The sequence below is a fragment of the Lynx rufus genome, unplaced genomic scaffold (genome assembly GCF_022079265.1).
Source record: "Lynx rufus isolate CCGP_SWC_20201006 ecotype Redwood Valley unplaced genomic scaffold, mLynRuf1.p SCAF_10, whole genome shotgun sequence".
NCBI classification, from domain to species: Eukaryota; Metazoa; Chordata; class Mammalia; order Carnivora; family Felidae; genus Lynx; species Lynx rufus.
Window position 1 is genome coordinate 40,118,738 of NW_025814824.1, and position 22,276 is coordinate 40,141,013.

Below are 22,276 nucleotides of genomic sequence, written 5' to 3' on the forward strand. Positions count from 1 at the left end.
CCTGGGTCAGGCTCTGTGCTGACAGTGTGGAGCCTGCTTGGGATTCTCTCTCTCCCTCTCTCTCTGCCCATTCCCCACTCACATGTGTTCTCCCTTCCCTCTCTCTCTCAAAATAAACTTAAAAAAAATCATTGGTGGCAGACTCATGTGATAGAGTAGGCTAATTCTGCCAACGGTATTCCTCAGGCTCATCAGGATTCAGTGTAGTCAGTATTTAGCAGAATTCCTTGCCCTACATAGGAACTTCACATACCAGTAGACCCACTGCATGAGTCTGAAGAGTAGACCCATTTTACATATTCATAATTTTGCAACTGTACTTTACTTGTAGGCATTTAATGGGCCAAGCTTTTAAGACTGATAATTGGGGGGCCAATCCAGTGGCTCATTTTGGCTGTTTCATTTTATTCATGTATTTTCATGGTAAATTTCTCAGGGGCAAGTCACATGAGTCAGCTATGAGCGTAACCCCTCTCCCCTTCCTGGGCCTCATCTTCACTCTTCTGTAAACTAAAAGATGGACCAGATGATTGCAAAGGACCATCCCGCTCTGAAATATCATGCGGTGTTCTAATCCCTTACCTTTTTTCTCGTGCGTCTACATTTTCCCCTTACGGTATGTATGGGAGTTATGCTAGACAAAAATTACCTTCCTGATTTAAAGAAAAAAATTTATAGCAGAAAGTAAAGAATGTAGTGGGAGATCGTAAGGCAGGTAGGAGGCAGAGCTGGGATTAGAACCAGGTCGTCGGACCCCACACCTTCTGCTCTTGCAGAGTTTTTCATACGGGCCAGTTTAATAGACCACAAAACCAGACTGGTGTACCTGAGTTCCACTGCAGAATGATGAAGAGAAAGCTCAAATGATATCAATTCAAAGTGAGCAAAATCTCTCACATGACCTTGGACGTATGATACCCTAATGTGCTTCTGATTTTATTGATCACTAAACCACATTCCACCCACCACTGCCAAAGTCAAAATAAAACTGACGGAAGTGATCTTCAGCATGTGTCGATGTGTAAGTTTGATTTGGAGGGCGACGGAGAGTATCATGAAATTAAGCAGAGCGAACACGCTGTGGCAACTCCAAAATATGAGGAAACCACTACTCTCAAATGTAACTCACAAATGCACCACAGACCCAGGAAATATACTGCGAAATAATCACGGAGTTGTAGCTATCAATTTTTCTCCATGTGCCGTGGTTGCTAGAAATATTCATGGAGGAGACACTCTTGCATTCCACGGATGTAAAAATCTCTAAAAAGAATGTTTTAGCAGAATATAACCTTAAATTATATAAGAATTTTCTTTGGAGGTTTCTTTTTAATGAGAGAAGATATGAGGTTTCTATTTATTTTACTAATCTGACGAATTTGACTCATAAGTTCTTTATTCTTTGTAAAAATGTGTCTTGTCCTTCAGGGCTTAAGGGTTGATGCTTTGCTTTTTTTTCCATTATTTTTATTATTTTTTTTTAATATGAAATTTATTGTCAAATTGGTTTCCATACAACACCCAGTGCTCATCCCAACAGGTGCCCTCCTCAATGCCCCTCACCCACCCTCCCCTCCCTCCCACCCCCCATCGACCCTCAGTTTATTTTCAGTTTGCTTTGCTTCTGAATAGGAAAGAACCTGAAACCAGGTTGTAGGAGCACAACAGCCTCAGCCTGCCTGAGGCAAAGGGTTCAGCAAAAGGAGCAGCTGGACGAAAAGGAAAAGAAGAGAGGTTTGGCTGAGCACAGATTTTACTCTGAAGGCTAAGCTCAAATTTTGAGCTTTCTAATTATCTAGTTGATAAGCCTGCCTCCCAAGAAAATATGACATGATGCACAGGAAAAGGATCTATCCCGTTTTGCTAAGTGAAATTGCCAAGTGGAATATTACAAATAAAGCAGACTTTTGACATTTCACACACCTCGATTTGCAAAGAATATAACCTGGTTTTTTTTTCTCCATAGCATTATTTTTACAGTCTGAATAAAGACCATAACTTTAGAATTGCAGATTGAGTAAAATTGCCTAGTTTTCCTTAAAATAAAACAAGCAGCTTTTCTTGTGCAAAGCTAAACGTTTGCTAAATGTGTTCTAAGCCAATAGGGCAATGTCACTGCTGGCTCATGAGTGTTTGCAAAATTCGTTATTTTTGAAAAGGCAAACAGAAACGCACCCGGAAAACTATCTGTGTGCTCTTCAGCTTGTACTTTGTAGTCACCTTGACAGTTTCAGGTGTCAAGTGATACGCGTTTTTAAGATAAAAATCACGATCTGTTTCTCAGGGAAAGCCTTTCTTGGAATTCTGCTTTTATTCCACTGTTTACCTGTTACTTTTTCAGGTTTCCTCCCTGGAGCCTATCATCCGACCCCAAGTCAAGCAAGGTGGCCGTAATTCCCTCTGGGCCTCCAATTTGTCTTTTTTCCACTCTCCCCCTCCAGAAATATGTTTCATGCCTCCCATTTCAAATAAAGTGGCTCTCTATTCCCTACCCGATCCCTATCGCAAAAATACACTCTTCTGGGAAGTTTTAAGTCAGCTGTTTATGGTTTAGCACAAATTTAAGCCAAAGGACGTGCGTTTTTCGTATAAATAGTGGAATTAAAGAATTTGTGACCCATTAAAAGCACCCTGTCAGAGATGGGGGGAGAAGAAAGGGGAAAGGAGGGGAGAGATGGGGATCAGTAGAAAGGGAGTTCAAAGGGGACTCGAGTGAGTCACAGGGGGGCATTCTGACTTTCCTCCCTGGAGAGTGAATTCTGAAAACACCTCAAAGCTCAGTCTCAGGACAGCCGCGGTTATCTACAAACGCATGACCTGTGTGAGGACACTGACGTTGTCTTGCGGTTCAGGCTGTCCATGTCAGACTCCTCCCTGCTTGATGATGGGGATCTGACCATGTCGGAAATCGGCAGCCTGCCATCAGACAGATGGGAATGACGGCAAGCAAGCCAGGGACCATATAAGAGTAAGAAATATGTTGACCGAGGCCAGTGTTCCCAGCTGGGACACTGAGGCAGCTGTCTGTGCTGACCGAAAGCTAATAAGCCAGTGGTGAAAAGGATGACATTTCTGACCCTGACTGGGTCAAGCACATCATGCCACTTTCACGAGTAACAACGCAAACTAGTCACGGGCAGAGAAACGTTGTCAGAGGGAGACAGGGTGAACGGTCATGGTTGGCTTCCCAGTCACAATAAGCCTAGCAGAACAAGGGCAACAAGGTCAGTGCTGTTCATGTCTGCCAAGGTTGACCAGATGATCTTCCAAATGCTCTCCCCCACCCCCACCCCCACCAAAGAAACCTCCCAAATACATTTTCAAGTTTGCAAACAACCGTGCCATGGCTATGATGGCATCCGTCCCAAGGTTAAGAAGCTGGTGATATCAAGGCAGCAGCTCCTTCTGTGGATCCGTTTTGTTGAACTTCCTTTATTAGGCCCCCCTGAGAAGAGACGCAGCCAGGATGACCACGGTTCTCGTGAAATTTGGGGAATGGCTCTCCGATTTGTCTGGGGGTGCCTGCCTGGTCTGATTTCACCATTACCAGGGTGCTTTCAGGCTTTCTGCATTTCCTGGCACTCGAGTTGGCTGAAGAATCTGCCATCTGTCATGGCATTTAAAAGATAAAAATGGAATCATAAATAGAGCCAGTTCCGAAGGAGGAAAAAAAAAAAAAAAAAAAGTCCAGCCAGCATGTCAAAATGGAGGACATTAGCATGTTCTTTCAGCACCCGACTGCCAGCAGCTGAAGTCAGCTTGCTAATCACTTGGTGTCATCTGTCCTAACATGTGCTGCCATATCTTTCTTCCAGGCCAGCAGCACCAAACAATGCAGGAGAAATTTATGATTCACAAAATACTTTTGCAGAAGGTAAAACCTGACCATTAAACTCCCCCATTTCATTAATCCTGCCGTATCTTCCATTAAAAAGAGAAGGGGGAAAGGAAAAATCCTCTGCCGCAGAATTTCCCTCTTCTACCCAGCCAAATTCCTTGCCAAGTTCAACAGCAAGCAACGCAAATTTAGGTGATCAGATTGGCTGCGTGTGTTTCATATTTTAAAAAGCGCCACAGTCACACTTTCATTAAAACGGACTTTCGGCTTTGGTTTAGCTCCACTTGACAAACACCACAGCAGCCCATGGCCGGGCTGGTGAAACGACAAGATTAAAACACGGGTCTTCGGCAGATGCTAGGCTCTTCCATCATAAATATGTAAGACTGCTGGCCAAACATCAGAACGACACATGGAGGAGATTTCTTCCCACAGGTGCATATTCTCCATGAAGTTTTGGTACAATGGAGAAATCTCTTCAAAACGAGATCTGAGGCCAGATTCAGCTCTGATACTCATTTATGTCCATGTAGATGACTCTCTATGCCTCTCTATGCCTCTATGCATCTATGACTCTCTATGCCTCTCTATGCCTCTATGACTCTCTATGCCTCTTGGAACCTTGGTTTTCTCATGCCAAAAATGGGAACAAATCATCCTGAGATCTCGAGACGGTGGCGTAAGGCTTAAAGGATAGGAGAGACAAAAAAGAGTCTAGTACCCTGCCTGACGTATTGCGGGTATTCAAGCGATACTAGCTTTCCTACACCTCAATGTTTTCCAACCCTTCTCTCCTAGTCTTGAGTCATTCAAACAACACCTTTTTGCCATATTCTTGTAGTACCTGTACGCGTATGACTTAACTGTTTTGCTTTGTATCAGTCGCTCTTGTATTTAAGTAAGTGTATTTAAAAGGACCCCTTTTAACCAGTACTGTCTGCTGAAAAGGAAAGCAGTTAATACTGAAGAACTGTTAAAAACACGGGGGAACAGTTAAAAACTGTTGAGACACGGGACTCAAACCCACGAACCACAAGATCATGAAACTGAGCTGAAATCAAGAGTTGGATGCTTAACAGACTGAGCCACCCAGGTGCCCCCCACCACCCCCAATGCTTTTAAAATTACAGATTCCTGACCCAAGACTGGATTTAGCAAAGTCACCTCTCTGGAGTGAGAGCCAAGAATGTGTTTTTATCAATCCTCCTGGTAAATCTCTTGAAGATCTAGACATTTTAAAAATCCCTAGGATAAATGATTTCTAAAATGTCATCTAGTATGACTTTCTATGGCTGTGAATTAGGAAAATTTTAGAGTATCATCAATCCTCCCATACAGATTTTTTTTTTTTCGTTTGCAGCTCATCACCACTATCTGATTAATACCTAAGCTTGATTTCTGGACATCTAGATGCATTCACTCATTGGCTTCTCCCGCAGGGTCACTGGTTTCTCCAAAGAGTCATTAATGTCTTCAGCAAACTGTCCCATGAGTCCTGACTGGGGAAAGTGGGAATGGAAAGGAGCAAGCCGTTCCAGAAATGGGTGTAAAATTATAGGCCCTGAATCTGCTATACATGAATTAAGCCAAGAAGCGCCCCACCTCTATACGTAACCAGGAAAAAAAGAACAATCATTGTTCTTCTTTGTCATTTCTTTCCTCCTTCAAGAATAAGCTTGGTATTGTAAAGACTGGCAGAAAAAGGGAGCCAAGGAAAGAATATAGTAAATAATGATAACAGTAGCAATAACAATAATAATAATAACCATAAGAGCAGCTAATACTTATTTAATTCTTCCTGTGTGCCACATATTTTTATAAGTACTTTACGTGCATAAACTCACTGAAACCTCCCACCACTCCCATGAAACACGTACTATGCACATCAGTCCCTTTCACAAAAAGGACACCAGAGCACTGGAGGATGTGTGAGTTGACCACAGAGTGGTCTTAAAACTATACCACTTCCGGAGCAAAAGAACCGGCATAAAAAGGAATCCACACATATGATGCTTTGGCTAGTGCCTAGCAACACTCAAACACGGAACTGTTATTTAGAAATTGATCAACCAAACGATTATCTGCTTGTTAAGGACATTTGTCAAAAGAAAAAAAAAAAAAGATTCTGTTAGTTCAAACTTCCCCCAATTTTTTAACAGCTGACTATCCCAGTCATCTCAAGCAAAGTCATCTTTACTGGCATTGAAACAATGTTTAGTATAGCAGACATATTGAATTTAGAGAGAATGTATGACAGAGGAGAGTAGTGTTTGAGCATGCGTGTATCAGTGCACTTGATAACTGACGGGAACCCAACGAATAACATGGGAGTATGTTACATTCACATGAGTGATAGTGCTCTTTTGAAGGGTGTATCCTTTTTGTTTTTTAAGATTTTATTTTTATGCAATCTCTACACTCAACGTGGGGCTCGAACTCATGACCCCAAGATCAAGAGTCACATGCTCTTCTGACTGAAGACAGCGAGGCGCCCCACTGAAGGCTGTATTCTGACTTGGTGAAAATTGTACCGGGTGTCAGAAGCTCTTCATATATGGGCAAATGCCCTCAGGGCCTCCATTTTAATTGGTAAAACTCAGGAATGCCTATGTAGCATGATTCCCCCAAAGGCTAGTCCAAGATTTCTAGACTCTCATCCCAGGCCTGGGCATCTGGATTTCTATCAAGGACCTTGAGTTCAGCCAGCTTTGAGAACTGCTAAATTCTCTAGAGTTTGTCTTGCTTTATGTGACTGGAAACAGATTTCAATATTTTAAATGAGTGCAGACTTTCATTAATGTTGGATGTTTGTCTTTGCACCAGATTGTTTTTCACTCCAATGATGTGTTTGATACAGAATTCTTGAACGGGTACACAGCAGCACCCCCCCCCCCCCCGCCTTATAACACTGTTTCTATGGGGAAACATAATCCACTTTATGACAACATGATTTATGATATAGTTCCTGGAACACATCGTGTCAAAAGGCAGTGTCTGCTTTTGCCAAATGTTTACTAAATACCTTTCCTCAGATAGAAAAAGATACTCCAAAAAAAGCAGTAAATTAGTTTTCTATGTCTCTCCTTAGCTGGGATCTCCGGTCTTCACATTCCTCCTAGAACAGCTGGCATTTAGATGTGCCTTATTTTTAAACGACAGCCCTAATATCTTGCTTTGCCGTTGTCCTTTTAATTGCATATTTTCATGCATCTCGGCAGTAGAAGACCAGCGCAACACCAGAGTTGGAAGAGAACTTATTTTCTGCCACCTTTTGTCTTTCTAAGCATTAACCCAGGGAAGGGGTTCTGAAAAGTTTCCTTGGGGCTCACCTGAAGGTATCATGGGAGACAGCCGCCTTGCTCTTATGTACATAACAGACTGTCTGTCCTGCTATGTCCATTTGGCTGAAGCTTGCAATGGGGACTCCAGGATAGCGGACATATTCGATCTGGCCATACCGCGGAGCGGAAGTGATGATGTAGAGCAGTTCCTCGGGTTTGTCTGTTCCATCTACCGCAAGGAGAGTGGTGGTCGTCAAGAAACCTCGCTCGCCTTTAGACACCACAAGCGGTTTTGCAAGGATGACAATGTCGCCTGCAGAGCAGAAGAGCTTGCAGTCAAGACCCAAATTAAAAAAAAAAAAAAAACGTCCAAGGTAAAGGTAAAAAGCAAAGGCCAAATGGCAGAAATCAAAACTAATATGGCATAGAAAGGTTTATATAATCACGAGTAATGAAAGAATGAGGCAAAAGACAAGGGCAGATAGGACACAGAAGGGGAAACACACATGGCCAAATAAAGACGCAAAGAAGAAGGTCGGTCTCATAAATAATTGTGGAAATACAAATCAAGATCACAGTCAGTTACAACCATCTCGTAACTCCCTGATTCGCAAACATTTAGGATTCTGATGATACCAAGCGTTGAAGAGGATGTAGAATCTTGCACACGATTCTGGTAGGAATGTAAATTGGCACACGTTTGGCATTATTTTGTAAAGAGTAGAATAGTCACAGACATCTTGACCCCCTGATTCCACTCCAGCTGTGTCCTGGAGAGAAATGCGTGCTCTGGCACCCAGGAGACGTGGACCAGGACAGCCAGGGCAACCCTGCCGCAATGGAAAGTGCTGGGGACAACCCAAATGCCTTTGCAAAAGGTAAATCTGTAAACAAACCAGAGTCTAATCAGACAGCTGAATCGTGTATGGTAGCAAAATGAGTGAACTACCGCTACATGCAACAGCACAGACGTAGCTTGCTGACGATGGTTAGCTGCCTGAGCACATCCCAGAAAACGATACACAAAAGTCAGAATATGGACACAGAATTCAGGAGGATGGTTCTCTCTGGAGGGTGGGAAGAGCACATAGGTAGGTGTTTCTTACTGTTAATGTTCCAGTCCTTGAATTGTATGGTGGTTGCACAGGAGCGTATTATGTATTTCAAAGAGAATAAATGAATAAGCGAACGAATTGTATAAATGAGTGACGTAGAAGAGGGTCACATGGGGACTAATGGTGCCGCTTTACCAACTAAGGATTATAATCCAGTTTGGTTCACCTCATTCATTTAAAAAATGATCACAACACAGATATTGAGCTTTCTACTTTGTGCCAGGCACAGGGGTAAGGCTTTTTCACCTTCACATCAACTGCGACGTAGCGTATTATAATATTCCCCAGGTTCTAAATGAGGAAACTAAGGTATAGAAATGCTAACCAACTTGCTAACAATGATGCATGTAATAAGAGATAGAGATAGAATTTATGCTCGAGCCATCTGACTCAAGAACACAAACTTGAACCCTAGATTATTTTGCTGCTTTTCTGTACGATATCGCAGCTCTTAAATATCAGCACGAAAAGAATGAATGTCCAAAAGGATGTACGCGTGAAGTAAATGCCAAGCCATTTCTAAATTTAAAAACACAATTGTCAATAAAATTTGAAAAGACATTCAGTCCCATGAGGAAACAAAAAAAAATAAAATATCAAGGAGGTACAACTAGACTAGTGGTTCTCAATGAGTGGCAGTTTAGGCCTCAAGGGGACATTTGGCAATGTCTAGAGACAGTTGTGGTGGTTATAACTGGGGGTTTCTATGGGCTTCTAATAGGTAGATGCCAGAGATGCTTCTAAACTTCCTATAATGCCCAAGAAGGTCCATTACAATAAAGAATTATCTATCCCCAAATGTCAATAGCGCTAAGACTGAGAAACTCTGTTTCAGATGATAAAATTGGTCTTTTGGTATATTATTGTGCTTTTAACTCAAAGTGCTATCCAACATAAGTGCAATGGAGAATCAAAACCCATCCTAACTGTAAATCGAAACCTGAGTCCCAGATGAGGCTTGTCCCATGGGGGTCAAGAAGAATATATCAAGGGAGCAGAAGAATGAACATAGCTGAGGACACAAAAATGACCCAAGGACTAGAAGCGGAAGGTGGATCTGAAGGGAGAAAGAGCATCTGGGCTTACCCTCATTACAGGTTTTCAGCACTCTGATGGCAGAGTGTGGTTTGGGGCCAACTACAGACCATGTCCCTTTAAGTTTCTCTCAGAGATCTCCACATCACTTTTGCCAGTGTGCGAACCACAAGACACAGAACCAATGGAAGGCCTGATGTTATTTACAGTCGCTCCCCAGTGGAGATAACCCAAATGCTCAATATCAGATTTATGGCTTCGTGTGATTATTCAGTATAGTTTTCTCTAGAGATGAACAATTAGGGTCATAAAGTTATGCTAACAACTTGAGGAAACTCACACTAGGTAAAAATAAATAAATAAATAAATAAATAAATAAATAAATAAATAAATAAATAAAATAAGAATACAACACTGTGTAGATATAAAACATATCATGATGTTAAAAAAAAAAAACAAAGAGAAGAAATTCGGAACTTTGGCAAATGCTGATAGGGTAATGTATCTGTTTGATATAAGTGTTCACAAATCCTTTTAGAAAATAATCCCGGGGCACCTGGGTGGCTCAGTCAGTTAAACGTCCAACTTCGGCTCAGGTCATGATCTCGCGGTTTGTGGGTTCAAGCCCCACATCAGGTTCTGTGCTGACAGCTCAGAGCATGGAGCCTGCTTCGGATTTTTGTGTCTCTCCATCTCTCGGCCCCTCCCCTGTTCATGCTCTGTGTCTCTCTGTCTCTCAACAATAAACAAATGTTAAAAAAAAAAATTTTTTTTAAAAAGAAGAAAGAAAATAATCCCACATTGGCAGCTGGGTGGCTCAGTTGGTTAAGCGTCCAACTCCTGATCTCGGTTCAGGTTGTGATCTCATGGGATTAAGCCCCACCTGGGGCACTGTACTGAGTGTGGAGCCTGCTTGAGAGTCAGTCTCTCTTGCCCCACCCCCCCACAAAATACATAAAGTAAACTTAAAAAAAGATGAGAGAATCCCATGTCAGTCATAGCAGAGACTGACCAGGGGCTCACCAGCCTCATTTCCTCTCCATCCTGGGCACATCACTTAGAGTTTCTACTGCCCGGCCTCTCTTAATGTGATGCATGACTGTGATTCCACCCCTGGGATGTGTCGAAGACAGGTACTTCCACGCCTAGGACAGGCAACCTCTCATTTCCCTCCATGTTTCACTTCCAGAGGGATTCCGAGGGCTTCAGAGATGAAGGAATCTCCAGTTGGAAAAAACCCCTAGGTGGCTGGGTAGGACAGAACCGTCCTCCGCCCTCACGAATGTGCCGTGCTTAGCCAAGGGCAGGCTGTCCTAATACGTTAGCTGTCTGCGCTGATAGAGCACTTGCATTATATTTTGCCTGGACATATATTTATGATTAACGCAGTAGCCTTACTTTTGCAGAGAGAAAGAAATGTGTCTAGCTTATCTGAGGGTTACCTACTGGACGTCTTCAAGGAACATCTTTTATGATCAGGAAACAAGCAAATGAAATATGTTATTTTATATTCCCAAATAAACTTCTTTTCTTTTTTTTTTTTTTAATTTTTTTTAACGTTTATTTATTTTTGAGACAGAGAGAGACAGAGCATGAACGGGGGAGGGTCAGAGAGAGAGGGAGACACAGAATCTGAAACAGGCTCCAGGCTCTGAGCCATCAGCACAGAGCCCGACGCGGGGCTGGAACTCATGGACCATGAGATCATGACCTGAGCCGAAGTCGGACGCTCAACCGACTGAGCCACCCAGGTGCCCCCCAAATAAACTTCTTAAAATCAATCAAGCTGACTGAAATTAAAAAGAGAAAAGATTCAGGGCAATTGTAATTCTATCACACACACGATGTAAGGTTTACACCGTACTCAGAGCTTCCTGGCAGCAAGGCAAAAAAGGAAGCATTCAGTCACTCAAGAACGTACTGGAGATTCGAGAATATGCTTGGTCCTAGAAATACAGAGATCCTGGGACTATACAGAGGAACAAGAAATGGACTTACCGTCTTCACGTAAACTCTAAGCAAAATTATGGGGTAGTGACAGCTAGGCACGAAGGGCTTACACTTTGCCCTGTTGAACTTCCTTTCCAGTATTTTTTTCACCTTCCTCCTGCTACCATTTATACACTGCTGAGTCCTATTATACAAATGGTTGCTTAATTCAAGAGAAGCTTAGTATCTCATCATGCTCTCCCTTGCCCCTAAAAGAGTCTGTATCAGCACTTTCAAGGCCAAAAGAGCAACAGCCTAACCTTTTCGATGGCAAAGTTCCTTTTTATAATTTTTCAATCTTAAAATATATTTATAGTTCCTTTTTTATTATTATATTGGAAATGTTTTTCCCATGAAACTTCATTTTCAAGTAATAATTCACTTCTGGGCGATAAAATTAGAGTTATCATGGGGCGCCTGGGTGGCGCAGTCGGTTAAGCGTCCGACTTCAGCCAGGTCACGATCTCGCGGTCCGGGAGTTCGAGCCCCGCGTCAGGCTCTGGGCTGATGGCTCAGAGCCTGGAGCCTGTTTCCGATTCTGTGTCTCCCTCTCTCTCTGCCCCTCCCCTGTTCATGCTCTGTCTCTCTCTGTCCCCAAAATAAATAAACGTTGAAAAAAAAAAAATTAGAGTTATCACATGGAGTTGGTAAACTTTCACTTATAGCAGAAAACCCTGACTGTTCTAAGCAGCCTGTGCAGCCATCTTGTGGGCAAGGTTGGATTCCCAATAGGCTCTTTAAAATAACTAAAAATAACAAACAGAAGGACTTCTGTCATGAACCCCGTAGCTCCCAGGCAAAGCGGGTGAGGAGTCAAAGAAGCAAATCATAAATGATGGAATTTTAGGTACAAAGGACAGAAGGCAAAAAGGCAAGGAGAGAGGGAGGAAGACAGAAGGAGGGAGAAGGAAGGAAAGAAGGAAGGTAGTTGAAAACCTTTCAGTGCTTCCAGCAGCTCAGTTCGGACCAATAACCCTGATAGAGATGCTTTTTTACCTTTTCCCATATCCTTGATGGTGATGTGACAGTCAAATGCCGGTGACCTGTTGTCACCATCCCAGAGGTAGAAGGTAAAGCTGTCTCGGTTCTGGGAGTCCATTGCCCCGGTGTGTGTGTATCTCAGCAAGTTCAGATCGACGTCCTCCTGAGTGCACTTCATGCCAGGGTGGAGAGGGACCCAGTCCCTCCCTAGCTGAAAGGTGCCAGAGTTAGTCAGCCGCCCGTGGTGTTTTCCTTCCAAGCTGTGTTAGTGGACATTTTCCATGTCCCCTGTAAACCTCCAATATAAATGATATTTCAGGGAATCTCCAGATGCAATTTTTTTTTTTTTGCCATTTTACCTTATTTTTTTTCCTTTCAAAGAAATATATTAAAACAAATTAAGACCTTGGGGAAAGAACTACCTTCAACTAAAGGATTTTTGACAGTCGTGTGGCAATTCAACAGCAGTGCCACTTCCAAGGTATTTATCATAAGCAATCATAGCTGATTGAATATTCCAATGAATGAGAGCAGGTGGGTAATCGAGCTTCTGAAATTGATTCTTTAAAAATTAAATGTGTTTCATTTGAGGTTTCCTTTTTTTTTTCCTAGGTCCTATCATTGTACAATTAATCAAACCTATTTTTTTTTTCAAACTTGTTTATCACTGGACTAATCTGAAATAGAAAAAAAAATAGAATGGATGTATTTACTCCCAGTTAGCTTTCCCTAACAATAGCTCATAAAAGTTACTTGGCATAATTCAAGAAAAATGTCATCTTACAAATTTACTCTACCATATTATCTCATGCTTTTCCTTGTCTGGTTTAAGAGATTAAAATAAAAATGTGAAACCTTGTTTGTTTGTTTTTTTTCTTTCCTTTGGCACGTCATTCCACAGATTCTAAATTCCTAGCAAAAAATGCTTTGTCCTGCCCTCCCTTCATCGTGTTACCCCTTCCCTTTCTACCCTATTTGATCAAGTTTCCTCCTCTTTAATATTTCTGCTCATCTGATGTTTCTACAGAGGTTATGTTCTGTCCTAGTGCTCACTGGGTGAAAGTTAGTTATTTTGTAACAATCAAGCTCATTATGTGTTTCCACCTAAGATCTGTTTGCAAGTTTCATTTTTTAAAAGTCTCCTTGGAGTTTTAAACTGGACAGCCTGCAATTCTATTTAACCTTTCTCTCTTGTAATCTTTTCTGAGAAAGCAAATACAGAAGATATCTTTTGCTATCTCCCATCTCCATACAATTCCCCATCTGCACTCCCAAATGCCAGCTCTGATTTGACGAAAATCTTTGCAAGCCCCCAAAGAGGAAGAGAGTCAGGCTTAAGGTGGGGCCAACTAAGGAAAGTCAACCAGAATAGAAGAACCCTTGAGAAAGTCCAGGAATCCTAGAGTCCTGGTCCCGGGTCTTGGAGAGACTTGGAACACCCCAAGGGAGCTGGGAGACTCGGTGGTGCCGTACCGGGAACCTGGACCCATCTGGATTTTCACACACCCAAAACACTTCAGTTCCCATACTACCCAAATGTGTGAGCTCTCACTGCATTTCTGCTTCATTACTCTTTGAAATGAAATAAGGACACAGCTGTACCTCAATGTGAATCAGCGATCGCTCTTTATTCTGATTCTCTATGGTGCCTACAATCTAAGACAATCAAGCTGTTCCACGAAGAATGAATCCTCGCTGCTCTTCTAAGGACTATTATAAGTTAAGCGCTCAGTCAAATAATCACATTGGGGATGGCTGGTGGTTTATTGTTGCTGGCTTTAATCCATCATTCAAATAAACGTTTTGATGGATTACTCAAGTGACCTTTTCAAGTGACCGATCCATAATTTGTGTCGGGCTACTCCGTGGTTGTCACGCACACAGTCTGAATCAGACTGGGGAGCAGCGCCATTTGTTAAAAGAGTATCTTTTCTCTACTGTCTTGCCTCTGCTCCTTTGCCAAAGATCCGCTGACTGTATTTTTGGGAGGGTCTACTTCTGGACTCTCTATTCGGTTCCACTGATCTGTTTGTCTGTTCTTTCACCGAACCCACCCTAACTGAATTAATGCAGCTTTATCGTAAGTCTTGAAGTCAGGTAATGTGATTAATTGTGCACTCCTTTTTGCTCACTATTTTGGGTATTTTGCCTCTCCATATGAACTTTAGAATCAGATTGTAAATATCCACAACAACTGCTCTTCAGAGTAGTCTATTACAAACGTTTTTAATGTGGTGGGAATTAAGATATCTCAAAGGATGCCTGGCTCTCGCCAGAAGTTAGACAATTTGATTTACCCCAGTAACCCCCTCTCCCAAAATTTAGGTACAATCCCAGGGGACAGGGAACAATAAAGAACCTTATTACTGGTTGAATATACCCTTAGTTGAGTAAAGAAAACTGAGTAGAGTGTGAGCTCACCCCAAACCAAGAAAATTAAATTCTCTACCTCTGGGCAAAAGATGGCTGTGAGAGAATAAATTCAGTTACAGAAATCTGTGTATTAAGAAAAGTTATACCTGTCACATTAGTTTTGAAAAACAAAAGTAAAAAGGCCACTAACCTTAAGTTGAAGTTGCCCATTTTGGGGAAGCCTTTCAAATAAATAGTAAATCTTCTCCCTGGGTGAGTCTTCATCTATGGCCGAAAGAATGGCACTAGAAACAATTCGAGCTTCACCCATTTTCACTGTAAGTTCAGCCTTCCTGTAAAAAGGAAGATGTCGAGGTCGACAGGAAAATAGAAGGCATTGTTTTCACAGGGGTCATTCAGAATGACTATTACGGTTCCCAATCTTCAACAATTGGGGGATGATGTTCCACATCCCACGTATGTGGACTCATCCAGTGATGAGTCAGACTTGTGAAACGGGCTCTCATTTCCCTTTACACTTGAACGTCCTAAAAAGACAATCAGTCGGCAACGAGGAAGATGGTATGAGGTAATTAAATCCTTCTAACAGTTAACCTGCATTGAACTTCACAACTTTATGTTGTAATTTCTCTTATAAAGTGGGTTAGTTTCCAATATTTCATCTGCTACCACAACAGCTTCAGGACCTAAGTAGCCAAGGTATTGTCATTCTAATTTCACCAACAAAAACTTACGTAAAGAGATTAAATGGCTTATCCACGGGTGTTCTGGTACCCTCTATGAAATACCAGTATGAGTTGGGTGACACTTGGGCCATCCACGGCCCTGGACATCACTCCCCCATCCCCTGGTGACGTTCTGAGTAGCTAGCTTTCTCTTCACAGCGACGGATCGTTTCCAAGTGCTCCAGCGGCCAGGTTAGCCCGTGGTGTCCTGAAGAGAAGGTGGCTGCTGTGTCCACCATAAATGCCTCTACTGTGGTTCTCAGGTCCTCTCTGGTGCTATTCTTTCCACGGCCGACATAGCCATTTGCCCCGGTCTCACCAAAGTGAGGAAGGGATTTCTTTCCACCTGTGTTTCTAGCTTTTGGCCAAACTCTGTCCAACTTGACAGATTGGTTTCCAATAAAAACCGGACGTTTCCTTGGGATGCAGATAAAGGACCAGCCAGCATTCCAACCGCCTTCTGCGTCCCTGCTGAGAAGCCAGAGCCCAGACACCTCACTTCTAACCACTCTTACTTGGTGCCTTTCTTACCCTCTCCAGGACTGACATCTTCCCTGGCAGTAGCAAGGGATTTTTACTCACCTCTTTCCTAGAGAATATTAATCCCATTACTCCTAGAAGCCTCACGAATCAGTTGACTGGTTGCTTATGGAGATTAGTGGTGCCATTGACAGAAACAGATTAATCAATGCAGGAAGGAAGCCAATGTGATGAAGAAGGTAAGCAGTTTGGCAGGAAGAAAGTGTCAGAATTAAATGCCAGAGGGGCCAAAGGAGAAGAAATTATGTCATAGTGTGAGTTACCCTGAAAGGGAGTGTGGGACAAGGACTGCGGTGCAGGTAATTTATTTGGGAAGTGATCCCAGGAAGCAAGAGAAAGAGGCGAGGAGTGAGACAGGGCAGGAGGGAAAGGCAACAAAAGCTGTTTTTCCAGCAATGGGGCTCAGTGCTCCTGAGGGTCCTTTGAAGAATCATGCAGAATATGCTTCAAATTGTACTGCTGAAGGATGGAAGTGTGGGACATTTATTTCATCCACTAGCTCCCACAGGTTACGAGCTACCATCAGAGTGCTTTCTGCGGTGTCTGGACATGGGCGGAATGAGCCAGTGCTGCTTCGGAGAATCCCTGTGCCACCCAGCAAGTGAGGTGACACACTGAGGGCACTTGTAAAGCAGCCCCGACAGTGTGTGTGGCACATTCTGCCACAAGAGCGACTATAATCAGAGCGGGGGGAGGGGTCGGGGGGCCAAGAGAGCATGACCCAGAGAACCAAAAGTATCTACCACAGCATCTAAAAGGAATTACCAAAGAAATGGTGCCAAATGCTCTAACGAGGTCCAGCAAGGTAAGACGAGCCATTCGTTCCGTTGGGAAAGCCCAGGGTAACTTTTAAGGGAGCAGCTTTAATAAAGTGGGGGAGGTTGGGCAGAAATGGCCGAAGCAAGCACAAGCTGATTCCTCCAAATAGTTTGGCACTGAAATAAATGAGGAACTGGGTCATCTTCGCAGTTTTAGTTTTTTAGGATGAGAATACCTGCTTGCAATAATGGTAATAATTAACACTCAGGAGCATTCACTAGGTACTGGCCAGTCTTTCAAGCGCCTTTGCGTCTTTTAATTCACTTAAGCCTTGCTACAACCCTGTGGAAAGGATGCTGTTATTATCCCCGCTTACAAAGAGGCTGACAAAGAGGCCGGGAGAGGTTAAGTGACAAGTTCGAGGCCACACAACTGGTCAGCGGCTGAACCAAGGCAGTCTGGCTGCAGAATCTGCTCTCTTAACCACTAACTACATCCCATCCTTGTTAGCAGAAGGAACGGAAAGGGAGAGACTAACGACGTGAGAGAAAAAAATAACGGAGCACATTCTGGGAGGAGGCAAAAGGTGATCCACCCAAGGATACACAAGGAAGGGAAAGAAGGGGGAATATAACTACCGCTCCGCAGGAGAAAAGGAAAAAAGAAAAGAAAAGAAAGAAAAAGAAGAGACTGGGAAGAGAGTTGAAGGAGATTTGGCAATTCTGTAGATGAACTCTCCCAGGCAGTTTATTGGCAAGAACATAGCAGGAAATAGTAAGTCAGACAGAGGTGAGTGAGTGTCCTGTTATTTTACTAGTCTGGTCTCAGTTTTCTTAGTAAGGATAATGATACCTACTTCCCATAATTCTGGCGAGGATTTAAGGAAATACATTCTGTAAAAGGATCCAGTACAGTGTCTGTCACATAGTAAGCACTTAATAAACACTAGTTTTTATCTCTCTTTCTTCCTCTCAGATGCAGTCAGGTCATCAGACAGAGGATTCATATTACTGCAATACCCTTCATATTTTCACTTTTATAAATCAAGGTCATGCCAGTCCAACATTCCACCTATATAATAGAAAATGAAAATTTCTTCTGAATACTTTTAGTTAAACTCACGTCCGAGATGCAACCCTCCAAAAAACTATCATCAGTTTTTCCCATAATGACTTTCAAGGACCTTACTGATGGCCCATGAAGGAATGGCAGGCTAGAGAAGGGACTTGTTTGAGGTCCTCATTTCTGCAAAGTGGAGGAGACTTTGGGGGTTTACACATTTTTAGGAAGTTATTCACTTCCTGCGAAAAGCTAGGACTGTCTACACAATGCCTCTCACTGCTGCACCATTGAATACTGGGGTGAAGTGGTCAAAGAGGTCCCAAGAAGCAGACACTTCTCCGCAACCAGCATTAGAGAAAGTTGAGCCTTCTAAAGTTTTACCCTTGTACAGTGCTGGTAATAAGAGAAATGACCAGAACTATAGAAATATAATTGATGAAGCCTCTGTACCCTATTTTCAAACTGATCAACTGCAGAGGGAGATACTGAGACAGTCTGCAATTAATATCAGCGCAGAATTTTTAAATGATCATTTAAGTGATCATTTTGATATCAGGTAGCAGGGGAGAGTTGATCCATATGGAACACAGGGGACTGGTGGATACTGAAATACCAAGATGATGATAGAAATGGCATGTATATATTTCCCTCAGCCACTCTTAGGTAAAAGTTTGATCAATTTCACAGGGAGGACTGTCTGCAGTTAATATGACCACATTCTAGTTAAATCTACACATCTATTGCACTTTGGTATGTGTGTGCGCATGCAGGTGCGTGTATATATACATGTGTTCAAATACTTGGTACACCGTTCATTCCATATTGTAGGTTCAGTCATTCTTAATTATTTACAACTAAGTAGAACTTTTAGATGGAAATCAAATAATTAAAGGGTGTACCTAAGAATTGTTAGGGAGATGTTGTATTAACTAACATTTGCAGTCATGGTTCTAGGTTTCTGAGTAGTTGGGACAAGTTGTGAAAGACAGGAGTTGTCAAAGACTCATTTCTGTCTGGAAGACACACATTACATTTGCACCTAATCTTCCAGACTTCAGAATTTTCTAGAGCATCTGAAAAGGATTCTTCAGGTAGCTTACTTGCTCAGCATTGGTTTCTCATCATTAACTGGGGTGATTTCTACTGAAATCGTTTTTAATATCTTATGTTTCCCATCTGACAATTGGATTGTAAAGTCATCAGCAAGGCTCTCTGAGTCATCATGCACATACATCAACTTCATTCCTGGAAGAAGGGGAAAAAGAGAAAAAGTAAATCTTTCTTATGATTAAGCCATTCTGAAACACACATAATCTCTTTTAATTTCCAAGGTATTGGTATCAGCAAGAGTTCATTAATCACTACATAGGGTGAAATTAAACTGCTTTATAAAGTAAGATTGCCCTCTTAGTTTGTTAAAAAATTGTATTTAAATACTTTAGTATTTGATAAGGCTCTTATTTAGAAATCAGTGAGGAAAGGATATACTATTTAATAAACTGAATGAAAACAATGGTTCATTACTTGGAGAAAATTATAGTTAGATACCTACCTCAAGCCAATAACCAAAATAAATTCTAGATGAATCAAAACTTAAATATAAAACTATTTTTTAAAAAACCTACATAGAATTCATATGAAAATGCAAGAGACCAGAACAGCCAAAACAATCTTAAAAAAGAACAAAGTTGGAGACTCACATTTCCCATTTTCAAAACTTACTACAAAACTACAGTAATCAAGACAATGTGTAACTGTTATAGAATAGACGTATAGATTAATCTAATAGAGGAGAGTCCAGAAATGAGCTCATGCATTTACAATCAACTGAATCCCATCAGGGGAACAAAACCTATTCAATGGGGAAAGAATAGTCTTTTCAATAAATGTTACTGGGATAACTGAACAGCCACAGGCAATAGAATGAAGTTGGATCCCTACCTCACACTACATACAAAAATTAGCTCAAAATAGATAATAGACCTAAATGTAAGAGCTAACCTAGAAAAACTGTTAGAACAAAATATAACAATGAATCTTTGTGACTTTGAGTTAGGTAATGGTTTCTTAGATAAGAGACCAAAAGCACAAGTGACCAAAACAAAACAAAACAAAAACGGTGGATAATTTAGATCTTAACAAAATTAAAAATTTGAGGCTAAAAATGATACTATCAAGGAAGCACAAAACAGCCCACAGAACTGGAGAAAATATTTCCAAATCATATATCTGATAAGGGAGGGTCTAGTATTCCAAATATAATAAGAACTTTTACAACTCAATAATAAAAGACAACCCAATTACAAAACTGGCAAAGGATCTGAGTAGACATTTTTCCGAAGAAGATGTAAGAGTATAGACAAATAGCCAACAAACTCATGAAAAGACGTTCAATGCTATCAACAATTAGGGCAATGAAATCAAAATCACAATGATGTACTATTTCACACCCACCAGGACGGCTATGATAAAAAGATAGACAATAACAAACGTTGGTGAGGATGCAGAGAAATCGGAACTCTCACATTACTGGTAGGAATATAAAATGATGCAGCTACTTTGGAAAACAGTTTGGCAGTTCCTCAGCATATTAAACACAGTTATCACATGACGCAGCAATTCCACTCCAGATACAAACCCAAGGGGAATGATAGTATCTATCCATACAAAAACTTATACATACACGAATGTTCACAGTCAAAAGTGAAAGTGACCCAAATACCCATCAACTGATGAATGGATCAAGTAAATGTGGCATGTCTATACAATGGGATATTATTTGACAATGAAAAGGAATGGAGTTGTTCTGGCTTGTGCTACAATATGGACGAATCTTGAAAACATTATGTTAGATAAAAAAAAACCAGTTACAAAAGATCATACATTCCACTTATATGGTTCCGACATGTCAGAATAGACAAAGCTTTAGAGACAAAAAATAGGTTACTGGTTGCCAAGGGCTGAGGAAGAAAGGAGTGAGAATGACTGCTAATGAGTATGGTATTTCTTTTAGGAGATGATAAAGTGTTCTAAAATTGATCCTGATGATGAATATACTAAGGACCTCTGAATTCTAGGCTTAATTAAATGGATAGATATTATGGCATGTGAATTATATCTTATTTCTGAATGCCGAATGTCTTCCTATTATAAAAACAAAAGAAAGAAAATGTAAAGGAAAATAATGATAAATTTCACTACTTACAGTTTGTGATTTCTGTACTTAAAAAACATGAATTACAAGGCAAATAAAATCTAGAAAAACTTGTCTGTAACGTGTGACAAAAATGTGACATATCAAATATTTAATGATCTCTTATAAGTTAATATAAATCAATGGAAAAATGGGCAAAGGACACTATCAAGCAGTTTCCAAAAGTTGAAACATATATGGTTAATGGACATGAAACTATGGTAAATTACTCATAATCTGAGAATTTCAAAATAAGATCATGATAAGAGACTGTTATCAACTACCACATTTGCACAAGTTATTAAAACTATTCATTCTAGGGGCGCCTGGGTGGCTCAGTCGGTTAAGCGGCCGACTTCGGCTCAGGTCACGATCTCGCGGTCCGTGAGTTCGAGCCCCGCGTCGGGCTCTGTGCTGACAGCTCGGAGCCTGGAGCCTGTTTCAGATTCTGTGTCTCCCTCTCTCTGACCCTCCCCCGTTCATGCTCTGTCTCTCTCTGTCTCAAAAATAAATAAATGTTAAAAAAAAAAATTAAAAAAAAACCTATTCATTCTTGATTAGGAAAATAGGCATGTTCGTGCGTATCATGCAACGGCAATTTTTTCCCTCAAAGTATTATAAATGCTCACCTCTTTTTACCAAATAATCTCACTATAAAATTTTATGTGAAAAAATTCTATGAGATGTGGACTGAGATTTATGTTACAAAAATAGACATCAGATATGTTTAGGTGTAGTTTGTAAATTCAAGAAATGAAAGGCTATCTGCATATTTAAAAATGGAAGATAGTTGTACGAAAGGAGAGGACAGTAAATCCATACAACGAAAAGCTGGAGTTATCACAAACCATGTTTTTCAATTAACATTTGAAAAATAAGAAATTTAGGGGCACCTGGGCGGCTCAGTCAGTTAAGCGTCTAACTCTTGATTTCCACTCAGGTGATGATGTTACGGTTGATGAGAGAGAGCCTCACATGGGGCTCTGCGCTCAAAGCACAGAGCCTGCTTGGGATTCTCTCGCTCCCTCTCTTTCTTTCTCCTTCTCCACTGCTCGTACTGTCTCTCCCTCCTCCCCCCTCCCTCCCTCTCTCTCTCTCTCTCTCAAAATAAACATTAAAATTTTTTTAAAATTTTAATTAAAGAAAATAAAAAGTCAAGGGCTTTTAAAAAATAAATAAATAAAAACTAAGAAGTTTCTCATAATTGATAAGAAAAAACCTCAGATTACATAAGGTGGTAGCAGTTTTAGAAGTTCTGTATGTTTGGGGTGGGGGATGTGTGTGAGAATATACTAAAGTTTAAACCAATTGTAGCCCTAACTGAATCAAGAATAAAGATGAAAATCCAGTCTCTGAGAAGGCCACCAAGCTTTTAACCAAAGGAT

General features: G+C 41.2%; 1 protein-coding gene across 1 annotated transcript in view; it reads right to left on the reverse strand.

Annotated features, from left to right (window-relative positions):
* FREM1 (FRAS1 related extracellular matrix 1) overlaps nucleotides 1–22,276 on the reverse strand; it is a 137,219-nt gene that overhangs the window by 46,234 nt on the left and 68,709 nt on the right. Inside the window, exons 20-23 of the mRNA XM_047098120.1 lie at nucleotides 18,799–18,943; nucleotides 14,803–14,944; nucleotides 12,255–12,450; nucleotides 7,168–7,432 (exon numbers count right to left, since the gene is read on the reverse strand). Coding sequence (XP_046954076.1) covers nucleotides 7,168–7,432; nucleotides 12,255–12,450; nucleotides 14,803–14,944; nucleotides 18,799–18,943 — 748 coding nt within the window. The remainder of the gene's footprint in view (nucleotides 1–7,167; nucleotides 7,433–12,254; nucleotides 12,451–14,802; nucleotides 14,945–18,798; nucleotides 18,944–22,276) is intronic.